Source organism: Cataglyphis hispanica, chromosome 3, assembly GCF_021464435.1.
Source record: "Cataglyphis hispanica isolate Lineage 1 chromosome 3, ULB_Chis1_1.0, whole genome shotgun sequence".
Lineage (NCBI taxonomy): Eukaryota > Metazoa > Arthropoda > Insecta > Hymenoptera > Formicidae > Cataglyphis > Cataglyphis hispanica.
In genome coordinates, this window is record NC_065956.1 from 5,755,165 (window position 1) to 5,778,060 (window position 22,896).

Genomic DNA, 22,896 nt, shown 5'->3' on the forward strand with positions numbered 1-22,896 from the left:
TCCATCATCATTTTCCTTTTGCTATTACTGTATAAAACTTCATGTATCATAAATGATATAATTCATGACATAAATGAATAGCACAATTTATATATGTATATAAAAAATTAATACAATAATTTCTTTTCTCAAATATTAATATCTTAGGTAAATCGACTTTTGATTAATATTTTACATTTATCCAAATTTTTTAATAAATTGATATATATAAATATTACTTTAATATATTCAGAATTTTATGTAGCAGTAAAGCCGTGATTCTTGTGAGTAATAACATATGTTATGTGATTTTAAACATCTTCTGTAATGTTATGTTTTCATTGTGTATTGCCAGGATGCTGTTATAAATGAACTGAAAAACAAAACGCGATTGGTGCAAGAGAAGAAGCTATTGCAGCAGGATGAAGTATATAACGGTGCTCTAGAGGATATTCTTCTCGGCCTCAGATCCGAACCGTATCGCAGAGCGGATGCTGTGAGACGTAGTCAACGACGACGTATCGATAATCATAGACTATCGCGCACTGCCGAAGAGCTTGAACTCTAATTTTTTACATTTCTAATCCATCCGCATTTCTCAAAGTGCTTCAGTTCTATAGAACGAAGATTGCCTTGTAATTTGATGAATTTACAGAATTAAAGTCTCGTAATTTAGCTTTACATAAAAAAACGACAAGAAATTAACAAAGAACATCGATATATAGTTTGAGAACATACTTTTGAAAATATTAACTGCGCGCGCACACAACTAGATAATATGTGTATTATATGCATTCGATATTTTCCCAATTTTTGGAAGCTTTTTACTTGTATGCTCTGTTATGAACATACAAATCTGTAACCGAATGATATCAATTTAGTACGTCCAATTAGAATTGACTTTTTGCACAAGTCTTAGTGGTGCTGAAAGTTCGCAACTGTCATAAATTTGAAATTTACTTACATCTCTAGAGTGTAAATTTGCCGAACGGCGTTATTAATTATTATTAATTATTGCCGAGCGGTAATTAGAGATCTTAGAAAACGCTTGATATTTAATGATCTTTCTATGCATAGTTGTTATATGAATCTCGTAATTAAAGACATATAAACATCTTTCCAAGATAGCATAATATTACCATTAGTTAAGGGACACTTCTTTGCATTTCTATGCAATTCCTTTTAACACTGTTCAAGACATTTACATTTGTGGAATTTTTATGTATGTCGATTATATATATAAAACTACTTTTGTTTTCCTCTGTTTCATAAAGCACATAAAAATTGTTTAATTAAACTTAGTTGTTGATTGTTATACATATTGTGAAAATATTTATAAATCAACTATATAAATATGTATTCATTAAATTAATTACTTACATCCTATAATTTGCTTAATATCAAATGAACAAAGTCATTTAACTTTTAACATAAGTTTGTGTGTAGAATCGGTCTAGAGTGCAGTCGCAGATTTTTATAAATTTATGAAACGTATGGTATCTGTGGACATTCCAACGAAATGTGCAATAAGCTGGGAAAACCTATTACAAAATATACAAATGTATCTTGAAAGCAAAAGCACGGAATTCGAAATAAATGCTTATACTTTCGTATTATGAAAGTTATAAAGATATATATCTTCTCGCTATAAAAAAGTAAGGATAAGATCGTATATTACAAAAATGATGATTGACTATATGTAATATTCCATGTGTAACTTTTTTCACAATTCAATATATAGCGCCTATTATTATGATATGCAAACAAAAGTGAGATCTAAGTTTTCTCAAATTTCTTAAATGTATTTCAAAAATATTTTTGCAGCATACTTATTACATTCCTTACATTTTCTATCAGAATATCAAGAATATCTATATAATATACAATTAAAAAACTACAATAGAATTTTATACTATAGTTTAATACAATATATCAAAGTTCTATAGGAAGGAAATTAAAAAATAATTAAAATATGGATCATTACGATCATTCTCTAAAATTTTTATTAAGCAAATTTATAGCAAAAGACTGCAGTTCTATGAACCTTTCCCTAATTGACAACATATCTCAAGCTTTTGAAAAAACGGAGTTATATATTTTTACTTTTGTACGTTTTTTATATATTATACACATTACTATGGAGAAGAAAAATGTAAATATTGCTGTAATATAAAATAATGTAATTATTATTGATTAGAATAATTGCCAATGTGATGTTTAGGTAAAATATTTTGTGTTGTGTTAGTATTATTTGGAGAGCCATTATATTGTCCATTAGCGATGCGACGAGAAAAAAATAACTAAACTTCGATCTTTTAGGATTGAAGCATTGACGTATTATATATATTTTTTTGCAAAATATATATATATATATATATATATATATATATATGCATATATGCATATATACATATATGCATATATGCATATATCTTATATATATGCATATATACATATATGCATATATGCATATATACATATATGCATTTCATTGTATAAGTTATAAAAATTAGCAATGTTTTTTGTATAAAAAATTAAGTATAAACAAATATAATAATTAATACATCAAAATAAGTGGCTTATTTATTTATTATATTTAAACTTTATATATATATATATATATATATATATATATATATATATATATATGTATAAAAAAGAGCGCATTTGATGTTATTAATAATTAATGATATTCATATAAAAGACAGTCACACACATATGAGAAAAAAATTAAAATGGATTAATATTATAATATAGCAATAACAAATTATGATTCATAATAATTGACAACAAATACACTTTCCATTAATATATCAAGTATCTTTTTCTGTGTGTGAATAGAATAATATTATGCATTTGGGCCATAAGTGAATTGAGTACCACACTTATATATTTTATTAAAGTTGTTTATTTATTGTTCGTACAAATAAACTACATTTTAATAATAATTCGTGTAAAATATATTTTATATACAAATATACAATATACACAAGGCACAATATATCTACATTTTTTAGATCATGTACAATAAAATGCAAGATGGTAAAGTAAAATTTTAAATTGTAGAAAGTATTTATAATAAAATGTTATGAAAATTTTCACATTAATCTTTTTTGTTTCTATTATGCTATATATACAGAATGTCCCATATTAAACAATTTATAGAATAGACTTTTTTTTAATAATAAAGCATCGAAGCATTGATAATTTCAGTTAACAACAATTGAAAATCCAAAAGTATTCAGAATAAAAATTGATAATATAAAGCCTTATTCATCTATTTCATCTTAAATAATTTTATTTAAAATAAACTGAAATTTTTAATACTAGACATTTAATAACAAATTAAAGCATTGCGAGGAACGATAAATTTCTTTGCATGACTTTTCAGAGAAAAGGAGATTGATTGAAAAGAAGAAGATTGACTTTAATTTCAAAAAATCCATAAATTATCATTTGATGTAATTTTCAGACATCCTGTATATTAAATAACAAAAGTAATATGTTCATACTGTACGTATTGTGTACTAATAACATATTTTCGAGTAATGTTCTAAATAGATTATATTTTATTGCTGTAAATCTGTATATTAACATGAATATCAAAACATATTGCAGAATTTATCATGAAATATAATTATCTATTTCTTCTTTAATTGAGAAAATAAAAAACATATCAGATGCAAAAATCATGGCAGCATAATTTCCCATTGTGGGATTTTAATATTTTTTTTCGATTTCTTCTACCGTTGCATGAAAAAGAATAAATATAAATAATTTTTCTTTTCCAGAATTTACAAATGTAGTAATGTGAATGATAAAAAATATATGATATCATTTCCGATAATGTTTGATTTCGATACATCTTTCCAATCTTCACAAGTCTGGAAACCTCATACTCTTGATAAATTAAGTTAGATGTATGAGCATTGTAGAACTTGAAAATTTATAAACTTTTGAAATAATCATTATCACATAATTACTCTCTACATTTATGCCGTCTATAGTACAGTAAAATTTCAAGTATACAGTCTGCATATGCATCATTACATGTATATCCCCAGTATTCCATTTATAGAAAGTATATAGAAAATACATATAATACATCCGTCAATATACACACCATACTTTAAGAATATTAGCCATAATAAAACATTGTAGCGTATTATAAGATATAGGCCGATAATGTATGAAATACAATGCCAACAGAATGCTCAGCATTTTAATAATCGCAACGAGAACTATTTATAAATTCTTTTAAATAATTCAAGTATCAAAAAACCTGCACATGAACAAGAGGTTTATTATATATAAAGTATAATTATTAAATTATATATCTATCAATTTGTTACCGCAATGAATTTATCAGTGTAATATACACGTTTTTTATATCTCCTATAAATTTGTATATAAAAATCATAGATTTCCTTTTTAGCGTGCGAGTATTACTACATCGATTCTGTATATGTAGATAATATATAAAAACAAAATATATTTGAGATAATATTATTATATTATATTATAAAAATGATATAAAATTTGCAAATATAAAAGTATCAATAAGTTAAGTCTGATTATCTTTTTATAGGAATGTAAAAATATCATGTACAAAATATATATACCAATTATATCAACCATTTTTTTGTGTTTATGGACCAATACATATTATACATATATGTATAATATATATATATATATATATATATATATATATATATATATTATATATATATATATATATGTATATATAAGTAAGAACTTAATTATATCAGTATAATTTTAATAGCTTAACTCATATATATATATATATATATATATATATATATATATATAACTTACATACATGTACATAATTAATAGTGTTTTAATTAATAATGGAAGTGTATATTATAAATTTACTTGTTAGTAAACTTACATCATTTTACCGAACACCACAAAACTTTCGCAGATTAAAAACACAAAGATTTTATGTAATGAATGATTTAATTATAGAATTGAATAGTTTGTATACCTTAACTGTAATGATGTTTTTGAAAATATATATTTAACATATGTACATCGATATATTGTGAATCATTAAATGAATTTATGAAAATCTAAATTATATAAGTAGAAATTTCCTGAAATTCTACATAAAATTTTCTTTGGCTTAACCAACATCATTACATAAAATCTTTGGATATAATTCATGTGCGTATACGTACAATATAAAAGATATTACAATTTTTTTTTTGTCAAAAACAGAATTGGGCAGTAATTTTAAATTACACAAGATATATACTTCTTACATTTTTCAGAATTTTTGGTATAATACAATGGTTCAGTCCAAATTGTGTCAGATATTTCCACTGACATCTACTTGCACAAATCATAAGATAACCAAATTTATAAACAAGCATGCATATATAGATGTAAATGCAATATTATATTTATAATACGCTAAAAAAATTAGAAAATTTATACAAATTGCTGCTTCAATCTGGACTTCTATAAATAATATAAAAAATTAAACATTTTTTTGCACAATATGAAAAAAGATAATACTAATTATTTTATTTGAATTTTCTTTCAAATGTATAATAATCAATGATTCAGTTATCAAAATCATAGAACAAATAAATAGAATATTTATGATGAGAATAAAAAAAATTGTATTACATGATATATTTATACTAAAATTTTACTGCTGTTTCTAAAATATATAATTAATTTTGTACCTCACAATTTGACTCAAGAAAAACAACTGCTGTATTTCAAACTCACTTGATATTTATAATTTATAACAAAATTCTATTTATATTAAAAAAACACACAAACAAGCATATATATATATATATATATATATATATATATATATATATATATATACACATACATGTACATATACATATACATATACATTGAGATGTACATGCATACATAGAAATCTATTCCAAATTCTGTCAGAAATTAGAGACTCTTTATAGTGAGTTTCATATATATAAAATTATATACAGGATTTATAAAAAATATTAATTAACATTATATTATACAAAAAAAAAAAAACAATTGATTCATATAATTATCATATTTTAGTTTCAATCATCATATTTTAGTTTTTGACAATAGTATAACAGCAGCTTAAAAAGTTTAATTTATAGAATGCAAGATACAAAAGTTTGACTATAGCATTATCATATTGAATAATATTGTTTCTTCAAAAAAGAAGAAATAAATGAATAACTTTTTTCCACAGCAATTTGAACACAAACTGGTTATCTTCATTTGGTTTATATGGCTTGGACCTAGTATTTGGTTTTCTTGTTACTTAATTTATCCTGTGTGTTAATGAAGTTAATTAATCTTAAATAAGAAATAAGTTATATTCATATTTTTATGTAAACTCTGGTTTAATAACCAGTAATAATCTTAATTATTATATCACACACACATGAGAAAAGCATTGTGCGTATGTATATCTGAATCACATATATCTATACAAATAGAATCTCAACTGAATTATTTGCAACTTATCCTTCTCTTTATACACAAATATGTGTACGCGTGTATGTGTCAATTGATTATCATAGAAATTATTGACAACATATAGAATCTAAATTGTTATGTACAATAGTTTGTATAATAATCTCCTTATAACCATTCAATATTCATCAAAAGCACAATGAAAATATATCTTAATATATGTATATGTATATATATATATATATATATATATATCACACACACGCACACACATATATATGTATACATATACATATATATATATATATATATATATATATATATATATATATCTTTATATCAGGCAGTTTTCTCTTTTTTACTATAAACATATTTATATATATGTAGATAAACATACAATTCATACTCATATATAATATATTGTCTTATCAAAACGTTTTTTGACCTAGTCTGTGTATTGCAATATATTTCTCGAAAACTACAGATTGGATTAATGATACATATTAAATATTAAATTTTTACCGCATACCTTTGTTTTACTAGCTGCTTTGTATGTATTTAATTCCTTTGTTTCTACATCATTATTGAAGCATCAGTGACTCTAAGTTCCGATGTAGAATAGTATCCTTTACAGCATTGAAGACAACCTTAATATTCTCCGTGTCTACTGCAGTAGTAAAGTGATGAAACAATGGCTTTCTTGGATCCCTCTTGACCGACACAAACATATCAAGGATAAAATTTTGCACGTCCTTCATGGAATGTGGATCGCCCGTGAATTGTGGAAAGTACAAACGGACATTTGTATCTTGTGACCTCACTTTTTTATCGAGCAAATCCGTTTTGTTCAGAAATAAAATAATAGACACTCCACAGAATATCATATTATTCACAATTGTATCAAATATGTTTTTAGATTCTTCCAATCTGTTAGTCCTCCTATAAGATTAAGTTGAAACACAAACATTGTGTTGTATCTTATTTATAAAAAAAATGTTATATATATATATAAATTATATAAGTATAGATAAAACATACCTATCTTCCAACAAGACTTGGTCAAATTCCGATGATGATACAAGAAAGAGTATAGAAGTCACGCAATCAAAGCATTGGTACCATTTTTGCCTTTGAGATCTTTGACCACCAACATCGACAAAGAGAAAAGGGATATTGTTAATTGGTATTACAAATTCAGAAATTCCTTTCGTTGCCTTTCTACAATGTAAAATATCCTGATGTGTAGGTGTATAATCCTGAAAAATATTTTTCTTGTACATTCTGTAAATAACAATTGCCTAAATTAAAAATAACATATTATGCAAGCAATAATATATTTTTCTATTTTAGTAAATAAAAAATATACACATAGAACATTGTGTAAATTATACACTTTTTTAATTACATAGAATATTATGCTTGTTAAAAAAAGAAAACAAAAAATTATTACCACTCTCGCAATCCTATCAAGATTATCCAAGAAGTACTGGACAGAATCACTCTGAAAATACCAAATAGCATATATATATATATATATATATATATACAACATGCAAAATTAAAAAACAATTAGAAAAACAAATAATATTATAAATAAATGTACAATATATTTTATGTAAAATTTGTTAATATGAAAAAGTCTTACTAATTGAAATTCTCTTCGCCTATCAAATGCTCTTCTTATCGATGCATCCTTCCATAAACTTTGTAATGCTGGTACATAATGTAGAAATAATCTAGTATCCAGTATCATGGTATTTTCAAACTTGAGTAATTGAAAGCCAATATCATAATTCTTAGGATTCTCCCAGGGAATATTCAGTTTATCTCGAGCATCTACCAAAACTTTCATTCCTTTAATTATGTTCTGGTAGATCACATGTTGATATTCTTTAACTAGTTCAGGCTGAAAAAATAAAATCCTATAAAAATGCTATAAAAATTTGTTATTAAAGACACATATCTTGTGATAAAAAGACATAAAGATAGATATATATGAGACAAATACTTGTTCATAAATTACATATATGTACGCAAAGTAAATGTACATATGTATGTAAAATAAATATTAATTTTTGTTGAAATAATTTGCGATTTTAAAACTCTATTATTTGTTTATAAGTAAATTGTTCTGTAAAGAATTTCCATATTTTATATATTTGTAAAGAAACAATATTTAGGCTGCATTGGCACTCGTCAATTTATTTATATGATAAAAAATGTAACAAAATAACTGAATTATTGTATTGTGATACAATACAAAATGTCTCTTCTGTCTGATAAAATTGCAATGCTTACTTTTACAACTCTAAACTACTTAAACTTTAAACTAACTAAAATTTATTGTAATTAAGATACACTCTCCACATAGAACAAAACGTGTTTATAATAAGCATTTTTTATATTTTCTACATTTATTTTGACACTTTATCGTATATCTTTTTGTATCAATTATAATATCAATTCTTAGTAAAACATTGCAATGAAATCATATTTAAGTATTCTAATGCCAACTAAATGCAGTGTTCTGCACAAGACGATGACGAGTGTGTCCGATATTGGAACAGCCTCTAAAGCGACCAAGAATCGATCAATCAGCAAAGATCGATCAGACCGCGTAAACACATGCAGACCAAATGTTTTGGATTTTACCTCGAATTTGATCCCATGTATGATCCGCATCTGTTTGAGGAATGTGGACTTGCCGCTCTCGCCCGCACCGAGCAGCAATAACTTAACTTGCCGGCGAAATGTTTGACGATCTTTCTCCAGCATCCGGTCGATCTCCTGACTCTTGTATCGTTGCTCGATTTCCTCTGGGCTGAATTTAAAACGCAGACAGCACGACCACGTTAAGGAGCTCGCCATTTTGCTCTATCCTGCTTCTCCCTGTAAAATTCAAAGAAAAATATATATGATGAGGGAATACAGTGACATGGGACGCTGTGTGACAGAGTGGTTGCCAGCTGAGAGGGAGGTCCTGGGATTGAGTCCTGATGGAGCCCCATTATTTCTTCGCTCGATCAGGCATTACTCTCCTTCACAACTGTACTTTCCTCTGCTACTCGAGAAATATCTTACATCACCCAGGAGGTGATGCGTGGCTTCGTGTAGAAGTCACTGACTGATAACCGGCAGATCCCTCAAATTCGAATCCATTCGAACCTTATCCCCCATATGTCTCGTAAGAGGTTGAAAAAAAGAGTATATATGTTCGTCCGTTGTATATATACGATTATACCGTGATACTTTGTCCCAGAAGAGGACGGAAATCCATAAAGGAAGAAAGAAAAGATCTTACACTACCTTCCCTCTTTTCTTCCTCGCTTTCGTCTCGTCCTCCCGGCGTTCCCTGCACTCTGTTTTACAATCCGTTTTCTGACCCGCAAACAATCAATCTCGTCTCTCGACAAAGTGACAACGGAGCGCATCAATCAAACGCACGTTCCATCTTCGACGACGACGACAAGCCCTCTACCCGTTCAACCGTCGCCGCCTGCCATTCACCCACCCCCGCGTGCAAACCGAGAATCGGGAGAATCGCCGATTCAGAACTGCATTTCTCGGCCAGGCCAGGTGTAACCGGCCGGAATGCGCGATACTACTACCACTACCGCCACCATCAAGAAGCGGACCAAGTGTCGTGCATGCACTTGCACGTCGACGCGGGCGGCTTTTTCGCGATCGATTTCGAACGAGCCGCATATCACGTCCACCCACACACGTATAACACCCGGTTGTACGCAAAACCACCGACGAGGTTATTATTAAAGATCGCTGACCCTAGGTAAATTTTCGTGACTATCAAGTGGACCCAGAGATAATAGAAGATCGATGACATTACCGACCGTTTTGACATCATTGAAAATTACACGAATTATTTAATTCATGCGATTATTTTATTAGTTCATTTATTGTTTTATTATCGAAAATGTATAGACTTTTACGTAACTGCCTCAAGAACAACAAATTTTTATTGTAAAAAAATTATAATTTTATTACCGACAATGCAAAGATTTACTTACCTACAGTAGCACGCAGCGAGTTTTTTCCAATCACGCTAAATCCGAGAAGACCATCCGGTCTTGAATTATATCTCGTCGGTGGCAGGACGAAGGAGTTACGCGTAGCATCTCGAAGATACACACCACGTAGAAAAAATCACGCTACGATGTCACCGTTGCTACTTGCTTCGCGCAAACATCCCTGGTCACCCACGAATTGGGCATGATTAGATAATTACTATAATTACCGGCGCTCCTCTCGTCGCCTCGTGATCACGTTTTGTGTGTCACGACCGCCTGTGATTGCTGTGATACGTCTCGCTTGCTGCACCGCCTTAACTCTCTTTCTCTCTCTCTCTCTCTCTTTCTTTCTCTTTTCCCCTCCTTCTCGCTTCTAAGAAGCGGCAAGTCGACCTATTTGCTCCGCGACACACCTTTTTCCCCGTGCTTCCTTCTTTCCTTTATGGATTTCCGTCCTCTTCTGAGACAAAATATCACGGTGTAATCATTTATTTATATACGATGGATAATTTATAACATATATATTTTTTTTCAATCTCCGAAGCATATGGGGGATAAGGTTCGAACGGATTCGAATCTGCGATCTGCCGATTATCAATCAGCGATTTTCCTCCTTCCTTCCTCTGTGGATTTCCGTCTTCTTTTGGAATAAAGTATCACGATGTAAATCGGTGACTTCTACGCGAAGCCACGCATCACTCCTTCCCTCGTGCTAATATGCGGGTGTGCGATGTCTTGATGCGAGCGATCATGATGTAAATATGAAGGTGTAATATCCATGATGTATCAGTCCCGGTACCAGTCGGTGTACCAGAGTACCAGTCCCGCGAATGCACAATCGTATAAAATAATGAGCAATCAAAAATGCCCAGAAAAGTTAGAATCTAATATGGCAATAGCTGACAAAGCTACTAAATTATATATATATATATTATATTTACATCATGGATGCGAGCGAAATAATTGTTAACTGCTACATGATAAAGGCGTTGACAGGTTGACACGAACACGTGATACAATCCGAGGAGCAAATGCCAAAATGCCGTTCTAATTTCTCAATATCTCTTAACTATTCCTTTTCTATCACCTTTAAACACACTGTGACCGTGCTAGACTGAATTAGTGTTGATAGTTGATAGTTGATAACCAGGCTCTTTTTTCGCGCATGCGTAAAAGTACGTTGTCTCACTAGAATAAATGAAATCTTGATTCCTTTTGTTCTGATTGGCCAATTAAAAGCTATACTCCAATGAGTAGAATTTTTGAACGCAATCCTAAACCTTTTGTCCGTCGCTCTCTCTCATTGGCCGATCTCTCGTTGTAAAAGAAACTTTCTTACTAGAAAGTTACACGTCAAAATTCCTTCCAACTTCCAATATATGTATAGATGAACCGTGGACGTGATGCAACTTCGTAGCAGTCTTGTGTCAATTGCGTGATGTGATGTGATTAGAGTTCTTCGTGCATAGCCTTCTGCTTTTTTTTTAGGAATGTCATTCTTCGACTTGTTTCGAAATTTTCTCGGTACGAAACGTCGCAACGAGCCTGGCACAAGCGGGTAAGATTTTGACATATTGTGATATATATTTATATTTTACATCGTAGATAATTTTAGATGTTTGTATGCGTGTCAAAAGTTGACATTTTATATTTCATAATATTGATTGTATAAAACCTGAGATTGAAATGTTTCATTCGTCACTTCTTATACTATAATGTATTAAAATTGCATAATTGATCCATATTGATTACACAAATTCTTTGATAAATTTGTATGAAATTTAAATTAATTTACACATATGATACATAATACTATCAATGATAAATAGAATTTCATTCGATTGGTTTATCCAAATTCAAAATTACTTCTATCTTTGTTTAATTAATTTTTAATAAATATAGTTCAGAAAAAATATATACATTTTACAAGAAATCATAAAATATAACATTTTTCTCTTTTTTTTCTTTATCTTCTCTGTCACATTATCTATTGCTATATTATATTTAACAATATCAAAGAATATAATTTTCAGCTACAATTAATCATTTTAGGCTTGGCAATGATGATTCGTATAGAGATAGTTTTCGAAATCCAATTTGGCAGAGCGACGAGGATGATGACGACATAGATGATTTCAGGTAAAGGAAAGAATACTTTTTTGTCTATCAATGTCTATATCAATATCTATTGAATTTATCTTTAATTTTTTATTGTTTTTTAGGCATCCTAGAAGTGGGATGCACTTTAGCATCTTTAGCGAGCCACTTGAAATGACACGTTACTTTGAATCCCAGATGGATAATATGTTAAAAAATTTCTTTTTTGGATTCAATAATGGATTTTTTGGTATGTTCATTTTGCATAAAATCTATTGTACAATTGAAGTATGCAGAGTTTTATTTAAATGATTATGGAAAACTTATAAAAATCTTTTTCACACATTATTCTAAATGAATGATTCTTACAGGAGATGAAGCTATTAAAGGATTACCATTTGCTGCACCTGAGAAAAATGATAATTTACGTGACAAAATGCTGAAATCTTATTTTGATGCACCTGTCGCAGATATATCACCTGAACAGAAAATAGATACAGATTTAGATGGAAAGTAAGCACCAAATATATATATATATATATATGTATATATTTTCTTTTATTTATCTATATTATCTGAGATATTTAATGTAATATAATTCATTATTACATAGGATAACTGCAGAAGACTTTTCAAGAATGTGGAACAAAGGGAATGTAGAAACAGTAAAACCTTTTGTACCACGTAGCTTTTCAACTGGAAGGTCCGTTAGAAAAGAGATCATTCGTAGATCTGATGGAACTATAGAACAAAAGCAAATAATTAGAGACAGTGAAGGTAATGAGAAGACGATAATTTCAAGGGAAATAGGTGACAAAAAATATGTTGTCACTACAAAGAAAGATAAAAACGGCGTCGAAACAAAATCCGAGGATTTATTTAATATGGATGAAGGTATGTATTTAAAAAAAGAAAAAATTATACTAAATTTATATATATATATATAAACTGAATATAATATTTAACATAAATCTGGATAATATTTAAATTCTACTAATTGCTATAATGTAATTAATACAAGGTAAATCTTGCAAAAAAATTACAGGCGAACTTAAAGATTTCACACGAAAATGGACACCTTCCATAAACGATAACATAGATGGTCATGGTACGATTTTAAATCGCTTTCCATGGGAAAAGTTTTTCGGTCCCAACCCCAAATTATAGTAGAAAATGAAATAAATAGAAAGTAATAGTCTCCTCCTTTTCCTACTAGCTAAAATATGACTCCCCTTTGTAATCTATATTAAATATCCAATAAATTATTGAAATCAAAGGTAGTATTCAATTTTTATTTCTAATTGTAAATTTCTTTATTTCATGGATTAAAATTCTGTACATATATTATATACATATATATTAATAAAATTTATAATTTACGCAAAGAAATTTTTCAAGTTTACACAATCAAACACATCTCTCTCACTTGGAAAAGTAAAGTCGTTGGAAATGATAAACGATATTATCACTGCTAAAAATTTGACCTGTTTTTATATGACAACTTCAATTGTTAAATATTTATTATCTATTATTAGGTGTGTGTGTATATATATATATATATATATATATATATATATATATAAAATTGGAGGATAATCATAATATCCACATACCATATGCAGCACAAGTGCATCTGCACAACACATTTGAAGCTATACTGATTTTGAAAGTTTTAAAACAAATTTTTGAAATAAATATTATATAAAGAAAGACACAAATGATTTGATTTATATAATTTTAATTTTATAATTGTTCTGTAATTTTATATACATATAGGGATTCCAAAATAAAGTAGTTTTTCTAATTTTAAATTTGTGAAATGACATTGCCTTTTCATTTTCTTCTTTTGTATGTTAAAAACAAATAAAATATGAAAAATATAAAATAAAATGGATGCAATAAAAAATTGAAGTTATCTATAAATATGTGTACAAATCAATTCTACAAGATAAAAGAATGTAATGGTGTTAAATTATGATAGCAATATATTAAGCACATTGCAAGAATAGATCTTATGCAAGACATTTTTAATCCAATTTACATATTTTTTGTTTTCAGAAAAGAATGCCTAACATAAATAATATGATGAGTGGTACATACCACTTTTCTATTTCTAATCTGATAATGCATAAATAAATCTTATATCAATCTTCATAAAACCAGATATTACATATTTAAATAACTGTCTAATGCATTATACACATCTTTATACAATCGCAAATACAAATAATTATGTGTATACTGCATAGATATGTTGTGTGTGTATACAAATTATTAATAAACAAATACACAAGTTTAAGATCACAATCCCAGAAGTCTTAATATTTTCGTTGTATTGTAAATACATTAAAAAATATTGATATATTTTTTTCAAGGTAACTTCACACGTGTGTTACACACACATTAAAAAGGCAACATGCAATATGCCAATAGGTTTTATAAATGATAACACTAACATGGAGTATATACGACAAACACTAAATGTTAACAGTAATTGGCTTTTTTATTTTGCTTGGCTATTTATATGTAGCAGATATCTATTATCTGTCTATATTCAGATATAATTTTGATATCTGCTATATAGAAAAGATAATTACTGCTACAATTTACCTGTGGACTTCTCAGGATAAAATTGATCATCTATAATACGTTATATGTGTGTGTTATAATTATTTATAAATTCAATATGTACAGTATATTATATATTATGAAAGAGAAAGAATTTTCGAAATCTATATGTATTTAGGCTTTAAAATATATTAAAATATAGTAAAAGATATTACATTAATATATAATACATAAATTTCAATTATTTTTGTATATAGAATTATGACTTGTAAATTGTAACAAACACAAATTGGTAAATTGTGTTGTATATAAACTGGGTTACAATATTCTATTATACATATTATTTTTTTAAATAAAGATAAATCAATTTTTTAAAATATTGAAATAATATATTGAAATAATTTGTTTTGGTTAATGCGTGCATATGTTACAAAGAGAAACACATTGTACATACATATTCTCATCTAATTTTCTCTATTATATTTATATATACATACATATGCACATACATATATACATATACATGTATGCATTATGAACTTTATTAAATTTCATGTCTTATTAACGTTTTATGCAATTTTCATGTGTTACAAGTAGAAAATGTCAATAAGATATGAAATAGGTTGGAATATATTGATATTAATTTAGATTATTGTTATCTTTGCATAAAATTATTACGATGCCTCATACAAATCTTTCAAGCAACGTACTTATAAACATTTTTAATTATTTGCAACTTTTACTCTGTTAATATATAATAGTTATCCCCAACAAATTTCAGATGTAGCATAAACTCCATTTCACCATTGATTTATAGCGCTATTCTAAATTTTGTTTGTATCATCCACTATACATAATATGTAGCATACCTACTATATACCATTAATTAGCATTATTACAATTATTCTTGGCCAAAACCTTCTGTTTCTTCAATCGCATAATTTAATTTCTCCACTAATTGGTCATAACTTTTGTAGGGTGGCAAGTCTAATCTGTTGAAACAAGTATGTGATCTTGGTAACCAGGTATCCTTTCCAAATTTTTCAATACAAAATCTTTGTGGACCATTGCTTCCTATAATACAACATAATAAAATACAATTATTTATATAAAAGATTCAATTATTACTTTAATTACTAATTAAAATTTCATCTAGTAACTGAATATTTTTTAAAATATTTTTTATATATATTTACATTTTTAGTTAATAATATCTATATCATAATTTTCCAATTAAATTTATATTTATAAAATAAAATCAAGACTCTATTCCTACATTTTCATGAGAAAAAATAATTTTATTTCTTACCCATTAATTCGGCAAATCCACCGACAGGTACACGGCAAGTACCAGTTACAAACTGCAATAATCTAGCCCTTTTTTCACTATCTGTTCTTGTTACAAACTGAAAAACAAATAGCAAACATTTAGTAATAATAATAACTAAAAAAGATTTTATATCTTAACATTAAGGTTTCTCACTGTAATTATATTGAATTATAAATAAATTTTTTTTCTACCCTATTCGTATTCAAAATAAGACAAGAATACTTAACAAACCTGCCAAAACCACAGAATCTGTTTACTATTTCGAGTGTAATGTCTATAAATAGTATTGCGTTGCCAGTCTTCGACATCTATTTCCTGCATCCCACAAAGCATAAGTTCTAGTTCGCGTTCATCAAAATATTTCAGCCATTCGAGAGGTACAACTGAATTGAAGCCTTCCAAAAATGCTTTTGTTTGTTCTTCTATGCCCCTTGTCATTCTCCATTCTGTCATTAACCTGTTGAAGATGTAAACATGTTCAAGATTAAAATTATGCTTTCTTGCAGATGTATAGTTGCAATCGTTTATTGTTGGAAAGAAATTACCTGATATATTCTTCTTTATTGTCTTCGCCTACCCTAACTTTATCACCACCATCTTTTAACTCATGATGTATTACTTGACCAAGAATCTCAAAATCCACACTGTAATATAATTCTAGGCCGCACTCATCAATGTTATTTTCCTTAATCCATACAAGGGATTTATAAAATTCTGGATCAATGGATTCTATATCCTTCATGACTAATTTTTTATTTAGCATGCGCTTGTAAAACGGCATTGTAAATCCGCTATATATGAATCGACCATGATAAAGAGCCTAAAAAGATAAGATAATGTCTCCATAAAATTGTTTTTGACTAAGGATACTAGAAGACAACTAAATCATTTTCCTGAAAAGAGATATAGATTGTTATCTGTGAAATAAGAGATTATACCATTGCAATAAACCTGCCAATAAATTTGAAATATTGCAAATGATCAGGATTGACGTACGATGCCGGATTTATTTGCAAACTGTAATTGCTTTTATTGGCATATTCGAATAGGCAGTACATCGGGTTCAAAACTTCATGACTCAGTAAGAAAAACCATTCCCTGAAAATCATATAAATGTTTTCTCTTAATTTTTCTTACAATAAAAACAAATAATAAATATTGCAAAAGAGGCTTTTTGTACATTAACATACAATAAAAGCCATTATCTAGTCGATTTCTTTAGATTTTCTAGTATTTCTCTATTTTCTTTTATTCCAAATTAATAGTTTTCTTTAAACTAGGATTCTTTATTTTCGTTGTTTTCACTTTGCTATATAATATATCAAAGTAAGAAAGCAAATAAGAGACAGAATATAATATTTTTATTCTGGATATATGACATATTAGAATATAAAAGAATAGAAGACAAAAGTTTTAGAATACAAAAAAAATCGACTGTAGAAATTGTTTGCATGAATCATGTATACCTAGATACACCTCCATAGTCGAGACCCTCTTCTCCTTTAAATATTATGTATAATCGTCGTCTTAGTGCGAAAGCTTCTGCATTCATTATTTGATGATAAGAATCCTCGAACAATGTTTGCCGACTAACGCTAATCTTAATATGGTTAGGCAGCGCATTAGTCTGACATAAGAATCGAAACTGAGACAATTTCCATCGGAATGATCTCTCATATGCACGTGGAACACGATATACACCTTTGGGACTGCACAAGAGAAGAAAAAAATATATGATAATCTAATATTTCCAAAGTTGAATAGTGCATCAACTTTATACAATATATTTCAATAACAAACCCTTTGGGTGCACCAGGTCTTGGATCCTGAAATGTTGTCGTTCGGGTGTTGTGATCGACAAAATAACGAACTCCATCTTCTGTTAATCGTATTTCCCATCCGTCCGGTAACGGTGGTTCATCCAATCCAGTTTCCTGACCCTGCGTTCGCGGATCCTCCCACTGCGTAGTTCTGTTCTTATGATTTACGTAATAAACTCTTCCCTCCGGTTGCTTTCGTCTTTCCCAACCGGCCGGTAATGGTCCCAGAGCATCGTCATCGTCGACCACGGACGTTGACGGACCCGCAGCAACTTGACTTCCATGAGCCTACAATAATATTATAATTGTAATTAGTTCAAATTTTATAAAAACTCAAATCAAATTTTTCTAAATTTTTCAAATTTTCCCTTTAAACAGATATATTAAAAGAATTTTATTTATTATCTTTTTAAGTTAAGTCAATTCATATTTACCTGAGGATAAAGAAACCTTTGATTGCCTTGTTGAACGACATATTGTCTTTCACCTTGCCAATGTTGGAAATGCTGTAATCTCTCTGTATTTGGCCTTTGCCACGTAGTACTTCTTGTATTATGATCGACGTAATAAATTCTACCTCTTGGATCCCGACGAACTTCCCATCCAGGAGGCAAAGGCTGGGGTCTTTCCCAAGATGTGCTTCGAGTATTATGATCGACGTAATATCTGATAATAATAATAATAATAATAAAGAAAAACGTGATAAAAATACAAAAATTTTGCTTTAAAAAATACTCAATATATATCTTTACCTTCTCCCATACAGATCGTATCTCATTTCCCAACCGGGCGGTAAAGGTTCTTCGGAATGACCGACATCTTCAGCGAGTAGTACCGAGGATCCTGGTTGCGCTGTCGCGGATACAGCCATAGATTGTCCCGGTACTGCAACTGAGGTCTGCGGAATTCGCGACACACCAGAACGAGGATCCGGTAATGCGGCAGGGGAGGACATGTGTTCCGCGATAGAAATAGTTCGTCCGTCGGGCAATGAAAACATCGCCGATTGTTCCGATCGAGAAACGGATGATGTGGTGCGGTGACCGTCTGTTGGCAGAATATTCGCGTTTTGTTGACCAGCACAACGTGAAACACCACGTAGATCCGCATTTAATGACTGTTCTGCGCGAGGAACTCGTAAATCCTCCTGCAGGCGTACGCTTGTAGATTGTTCTGTAGGTTGTTGCCTCGTCGCGCGTAGATCCTCAACTCGAACGGATTGTTCGGATTGTCTCATTCCTCTCGAATCTTCGTTCAGACGAATGTTGTTCGTCGATTGTTCGGTCTGTTGTCTTATTCCACGTATATCTTCGGATACACGAATGCTGTTCGCGATGGATTGTTCCGGTTGTCTTATCGCACGTAGATCTTCATTTGTTGTACTCACCCGCCGAACGTTCGTAGACTGTTCTGTAGGCTGTCTCGTTTCACGTAAATCATCCGCTAGATGATTGCCGCTAGTCGATTGTTCCGCTCGTGTCACTACACGACCATCTGGTAGAGTCGCGACAACTGTCGGTTGTTCGATTCGTAACGTGTGTTCCGAGCGTGTCATTACACGACCGTCTGGTGAAGTCGGGATAACAGTCGGTTGTTCTATTCGTAGAGCACCACCGCTACCACGTGTGTCTGCATGTAGGGACACGTTCAAGTCGACCTGAGAAGCACCGGAATTATCTACCGGCTGATCTTGTCGCAAAATGCCGCGAACATCCGCCGCGCACGTTTGCTGTCCGGAGATCATTGAAGAAGATTGTTCTGATCGCTGTATACTACGTAGATCCGATTTGGCCATCATGGACTGCTGCTCCGTCAAATTGCCATAACTGCCTCGCCTGTACACTCGGCCTTCCGACGAATTAGCCGACGCCGGAGATTGCTCTTTAATAGTCAATCTACCTGCGAAAGTTCGTATGTCTGCGGCATGCCGATTTCCCGGGGACATCATAGATTTATCCACTATTGGAATCGCATGTCCGTTCATTAAAGTATTTGTAGAGAGACTGCTGCTGCTGCTAACATTATTACTCGACGTACCGTCCACACTGGAAACTATTGTAGAAGGTCCAATGTTTGCTATGTTGCTATTTGTTTGACTGTTTCCACTGTTGTAATTGGGACTGAGATGGATATTTGTCAAACGACACATAGACGGTGCAAGACTATCTGAACTGTGCAATCTCATACGCGCACGGACCCCACCGTTGAGAATACTTCGATTATTCATTGTATCATTGTTTGTGGCACCTAAAATAATGCAATCTGATATATAATAAAAAATAGAAAAGAGAATCTTGCAATATAAATGTATTAACATTTGATTTGAATATGTCTCTTTTAAACAAAACTTTATAACACAAATATTAATATCTGATTTTTACAGAATTTTTTTATTAATTATAATAAAATTTATCTTACCATCCGATTGTATTTGGCAGAGTGGCTCATTAATATTTACCGGTGCCTCATTAGTAGTATCAATTCTAAGTCCATCAAATACCGTAATCAATTCACCAACTTTACATAATTGAGAATCATGCTTGCTCTCACTCATTAAATCAAATGTTAATTCTAAATTTTCTAATTTTCCATTATAATGTGATAAAACTTGGAATAGGCTTATCCGTTTTTCTCCTATTAATGTATCTTTACGAAATGTACTATGGTCAAGCAGTCGAAAGTGCAATTGTGAATATGGTGTGACAAGTACAGTAAATTCTTCGTTCCATTTTGGCTGGTATGTAGACTTTGATACTTCTGTTTTACGAGGACTTTTATCATCAACTGAGAACTCTATATATGGATTAGGCTTTAAGAAAGTTGAACTTCTTAATATTGCTGCTTCAACTAAAATAAAATTACATATCATTATTAACATAGATAAGTACTCAGCTTATGCAATTCAGGTTATCTTGTATCATTATCCATAGGTACAAAAAAAAATTAGTCTATATATATATATATATTTAAAAAATTTTTTTATATCATATATATAAAATATTATATATAATAAAATACTATATATAAAATACTAATAAAAGGAAAGACAGACTATTATTTATTATTGATTAATCTGTCTGTTACACATCACATTACTAAACCAAATAATGAAATGAATGATTGATCTATTTTGATAACAACAATTAACAAACTAATAATTAACATCAATGTTGTAAAGATTTGCAAATGTATATGTATGTATATCTAAACAGATAAGAATATTTAATCAAAGATATAGCATGATAAGAATTTGAAAGACAAAAAATAATATAACAGTTTATAATAATATTACAAAATTTACTGTATAGATTTTCAAAAATATATTTGTGTACAAAATATTTATCTTTTAATGAGAATTTGTTTATGAATGTTGATGATACATGCCTCTTATCACATCTAAAACTTCAGGTTACTTACTTGTTATACTCAATTGGTGAAAACCAGGCGATACTGCTTCTTCCTCGCAATGGGACATTGTATAAAGTTAATTATAATTCAAAATAATATCTAAAGAATTCATAATTCTTCTATCAAATTATTCCTTTGTAACACCTGCAACAAGTACAAATAAATTTAATAAATAAAGAATTATAGATTAACTCTCTCTTTAAGATTATTTTTGTATCAATTATGAGATTCATATATATTAATAACATAAATAATTAGAATTGTTGCTGTCGTTTAAGGAAAACAAAAAATTGTAAATATTTCTTATTTTAAAAAAACGATGTAATCTCAATAGCATGATTATATAATATATTTGCCCAAATTAAATTTTTCTAATTTAAATCTAATGCAATACGACAAGAATATTCTTAAACAAACTTATCAGAACGCATTCCTAGACTTGTATACAATTTGATATCGAATATTGCAAAGCTTTGTTACTAATTCTTTCGATCGAAAAGTATCTCTACGAAAGCGGATGAGAAATTACATGATCGTCGATGTCTAATCTTACGATCGTCGTCGAAATGTTATCACACTCTACAAACTTTCGCAAACTCTACGCGCAGAGACAATCCCGACTAAAGAAACAAATAACTAAGCTAACCGATATACGAACCGAAATCGACGTCTCCGGCTATTTACGATATCCCTAACGGCGATCCGCCGTCGTCCATCCCTCGCTTGATTAACGATCTTATCGCGATGAAAATTAATGGAAACACTTGGGATTTGCGTTATCATTAAACCTTGCTATATCAATCGGTCACCATCTTTTCATACGTCAAACGTAGAGTCTCTTTATGTATCCTATACGAAAGACTGCAAAGTAAATCGCACTTCTTTTATTTTTTGTAATTTAAAAAAAGTCTGCTCTGCTAAACAGAGAATTTCAGGAATGCGATTCTCACGTTAGATATATGCATGCTCTATCTCTATATTTTCATCCGTAAAATTTACGCGAGTTTGATTCACACGAGAAAAACCGTATCGCAAACTCACAAGTCTTGCTTTTACAGCTCAGTCACGCTCACCGATGAAGACAACTATTGTCCAAGATACATCTTTGGAAAAGAGATAAAGATAGTTACCAAGTTGTAAAGGACCAACCACACCGAACTCTCCTATACATACTGAACGAACGAATTCTGGCAATCGAAACTCAAAA

At 29.8% G+C, this 22,896-nt stretch overlaps 4 protein-coding genes across 12 annotated transcripts in view; 2 read left to right on the forward strand and 2 right to left on the reverse strand.

Annotated features, from left to right (window-relative positions):
- LOC126848442 (formin-like protein) overlaps positions 1-1,600 on the forward strand; it is a 45,079-nt gene extending 43,479 nt beyond the window's left edge. For 2 of the 3 annotated variants that reach the window (XM_050589354.1, XM_050589355.1), the window contains exon 17: positions 335-1,600. In XM_050589354.1, coding sequence (XP_050445311.1) covers positions 335-547 — 213 coding nt within the window. In that variant the 3' untranslated portion in view covers positions 548-1,600. The remainder of the gene's footprint in view (positions 1-334) is intronic. The other variant, XM_050589356.1, reaches the window with a different exon arrangement.
- Positions 1,601-6,725: 5,125 nt separating this feature from the next.
- Positions 6,726-11,397, reverse strand: LOC126848461 (guanine nucleotide-binding protein subunit alpha homolog). Its single transcript, XM_050589404.1, has 6 exons — positions 10,467-11,397; positions 9,094-9,330; positions 8,087-8,347; positions 7,892-7,942; positions 7,480-7,697; positions 6,726-7,380 (listed from the first exon to the last, which is right to left on the reverse strand). The coding sequence occupies exons 2-6, from the start codon at positions 9,307-9,309 to the stop codon at positions 7,023-7,025; spliced, it is 1,104 nt and encodes a 367-aa protein (XP_050445361.1). The 5' UTR covers positions 9,310-9,330; positions 10,467-11,397; the 3' UTR covers positions 6,726-7,022.
- A 445-nt stretch (positions 11,398-11,842) lies between these two features.
- Positions 11,843-13,839, forward strand: LOC126848331 (uncharacterized). The gene is made up of 6 exons (XM_050589148.1): positions 11,843-12,024; positions 12,519-12,605; positions 12,689-12,813; positions 12,935-13,076; positions 13,177-13,457; positions 13,609-13,839. Exons 1-6 carry the CDS (start codon positions 11,957-11,959, stop codon positions 13,728-13,730), a joined length of 825 nt encoding a protein of 274 aa, XP_050445105.1. The 5' UTR covers positions 11,843-11,956; the 3' UTR covers positions 13,731-13,839.
- A 144-nt stretch (positions 13,840-13,983) lies between these two features.
- On the reverse strand, positions 13,984-22,890 carry LOC126848330 (E3 ubiquitin-protein ligase Su(dx)). 7 transcript variants are annotated; one of them, XM_050589147.1, is made up of 14 exons: positions 22,640-22,777; positions 22,348-22,550; positions 21,699-21,833; positions 20,700-21,128; positions 20,319-20,528; positions 19,034-20,240; positions 18,716-18,947; positions 18,262-18,569; positions 17,928-18,170; positions 17,400-17,559; positions 17,007-17,281; positions 16,693-16,918; positions 16,441-16,537; positions 13,984-16,205 (listed from the first exon to the last, which is right to left on the reverse strand). In XM_050589147.1, exons 3-14 carry the CDS (start codon positions 21,754-21,756, stop codon positions 16,033-16,035), a joined length of 3,618 nt encoding a protein of 1,205 aa, XP_050445104.1. In that variant the 5' UTR covers positions 21,757-21,833; positions 22,348-22,550; positions 22,640-22,777; the 3' UTR covers positions 13,984-16,032. The 7 variants fall into 7 exon arrangements, with proteins under 7 accessions (XP_050445104.1, XP_050445100.1, XP_050445097.1 ...); XM_050589143.1 differs by lacking the exon at positions 22,640-22,777 and adding an exon at positions 22,820-22,842 and having other exon boundaries at positions 19,034-20,528; XM_050589140.1 differs by having other exon boundaries at positions 19,034-20,528.
- Positions 22,891-22,896: the final 6 nt, after the last annotated feature.

Bases quoted from the DNA above. Each gene is read 5' to 3' on its own strand.
- LOC126848461 (XM_050589404.1), bottom strand. From the start codon at position 9,309: ATGGCGAGCTCCTTAACGTGGTCGTGCTGTCTGCGTTTTAAATTCAGC. The intron at 8,348-9,093 runs GTAAAATCCAAA...TTATTTTTTCAG, and splicing joins TACATGGGATCAAATTCGAG to CCTGAACTAGTTAAAGAATA. The intron at 7,381-7,479 runs GTATGTTTTATC...TTAATCTTATAG, and splicing joins CAAGTCTTGTTGGAAGATAG to GAGGACTAACAGATTGGAAG.
- LOC126848331 (XM_050589148.1), top strand. From the start codon at position 11,957: ATGTCATTCTTCGACTTGTTTCGAAATTTTCTCGGTACGAAACGTCGC. The intron at 12,606-12,688 runs GTAAAGGAAAGA...ATTGTTTTTTAG, and splicing joins GACGACATAGATGATTTCAG to GCATCCTAGAAGTGGGATGC. The intron at 12,814-12,934 runs GTATGTTCATTT...TGATTCTTACAG, and splicing joins ATTCAATAATGGATTTTTTG to GAGATGAAGCTATTAAAGGA.
- LOC126848330 (XM_050589144.1), bottom strand. From the start codon at position 21,756: ATGTCCCATTGCGAGGAAGAAGCAGTATCGCCTGGTTTTCACCAATTG. The intron at 16,919-17,006 runs GTAATTTCTTTC...CATCTTCAACAG, and splicing joins AATAAAGAAGAATATATCAG to GTTAATGACAGAATGGAGAA. The intron at 16,538-16,692 runs GTTTGTTAAGTA...TTTGTTTTTCAG, and splicing joins AGATTCTGTGGTTTTGGCAG to TTTGTAACAAGAACAGATAG.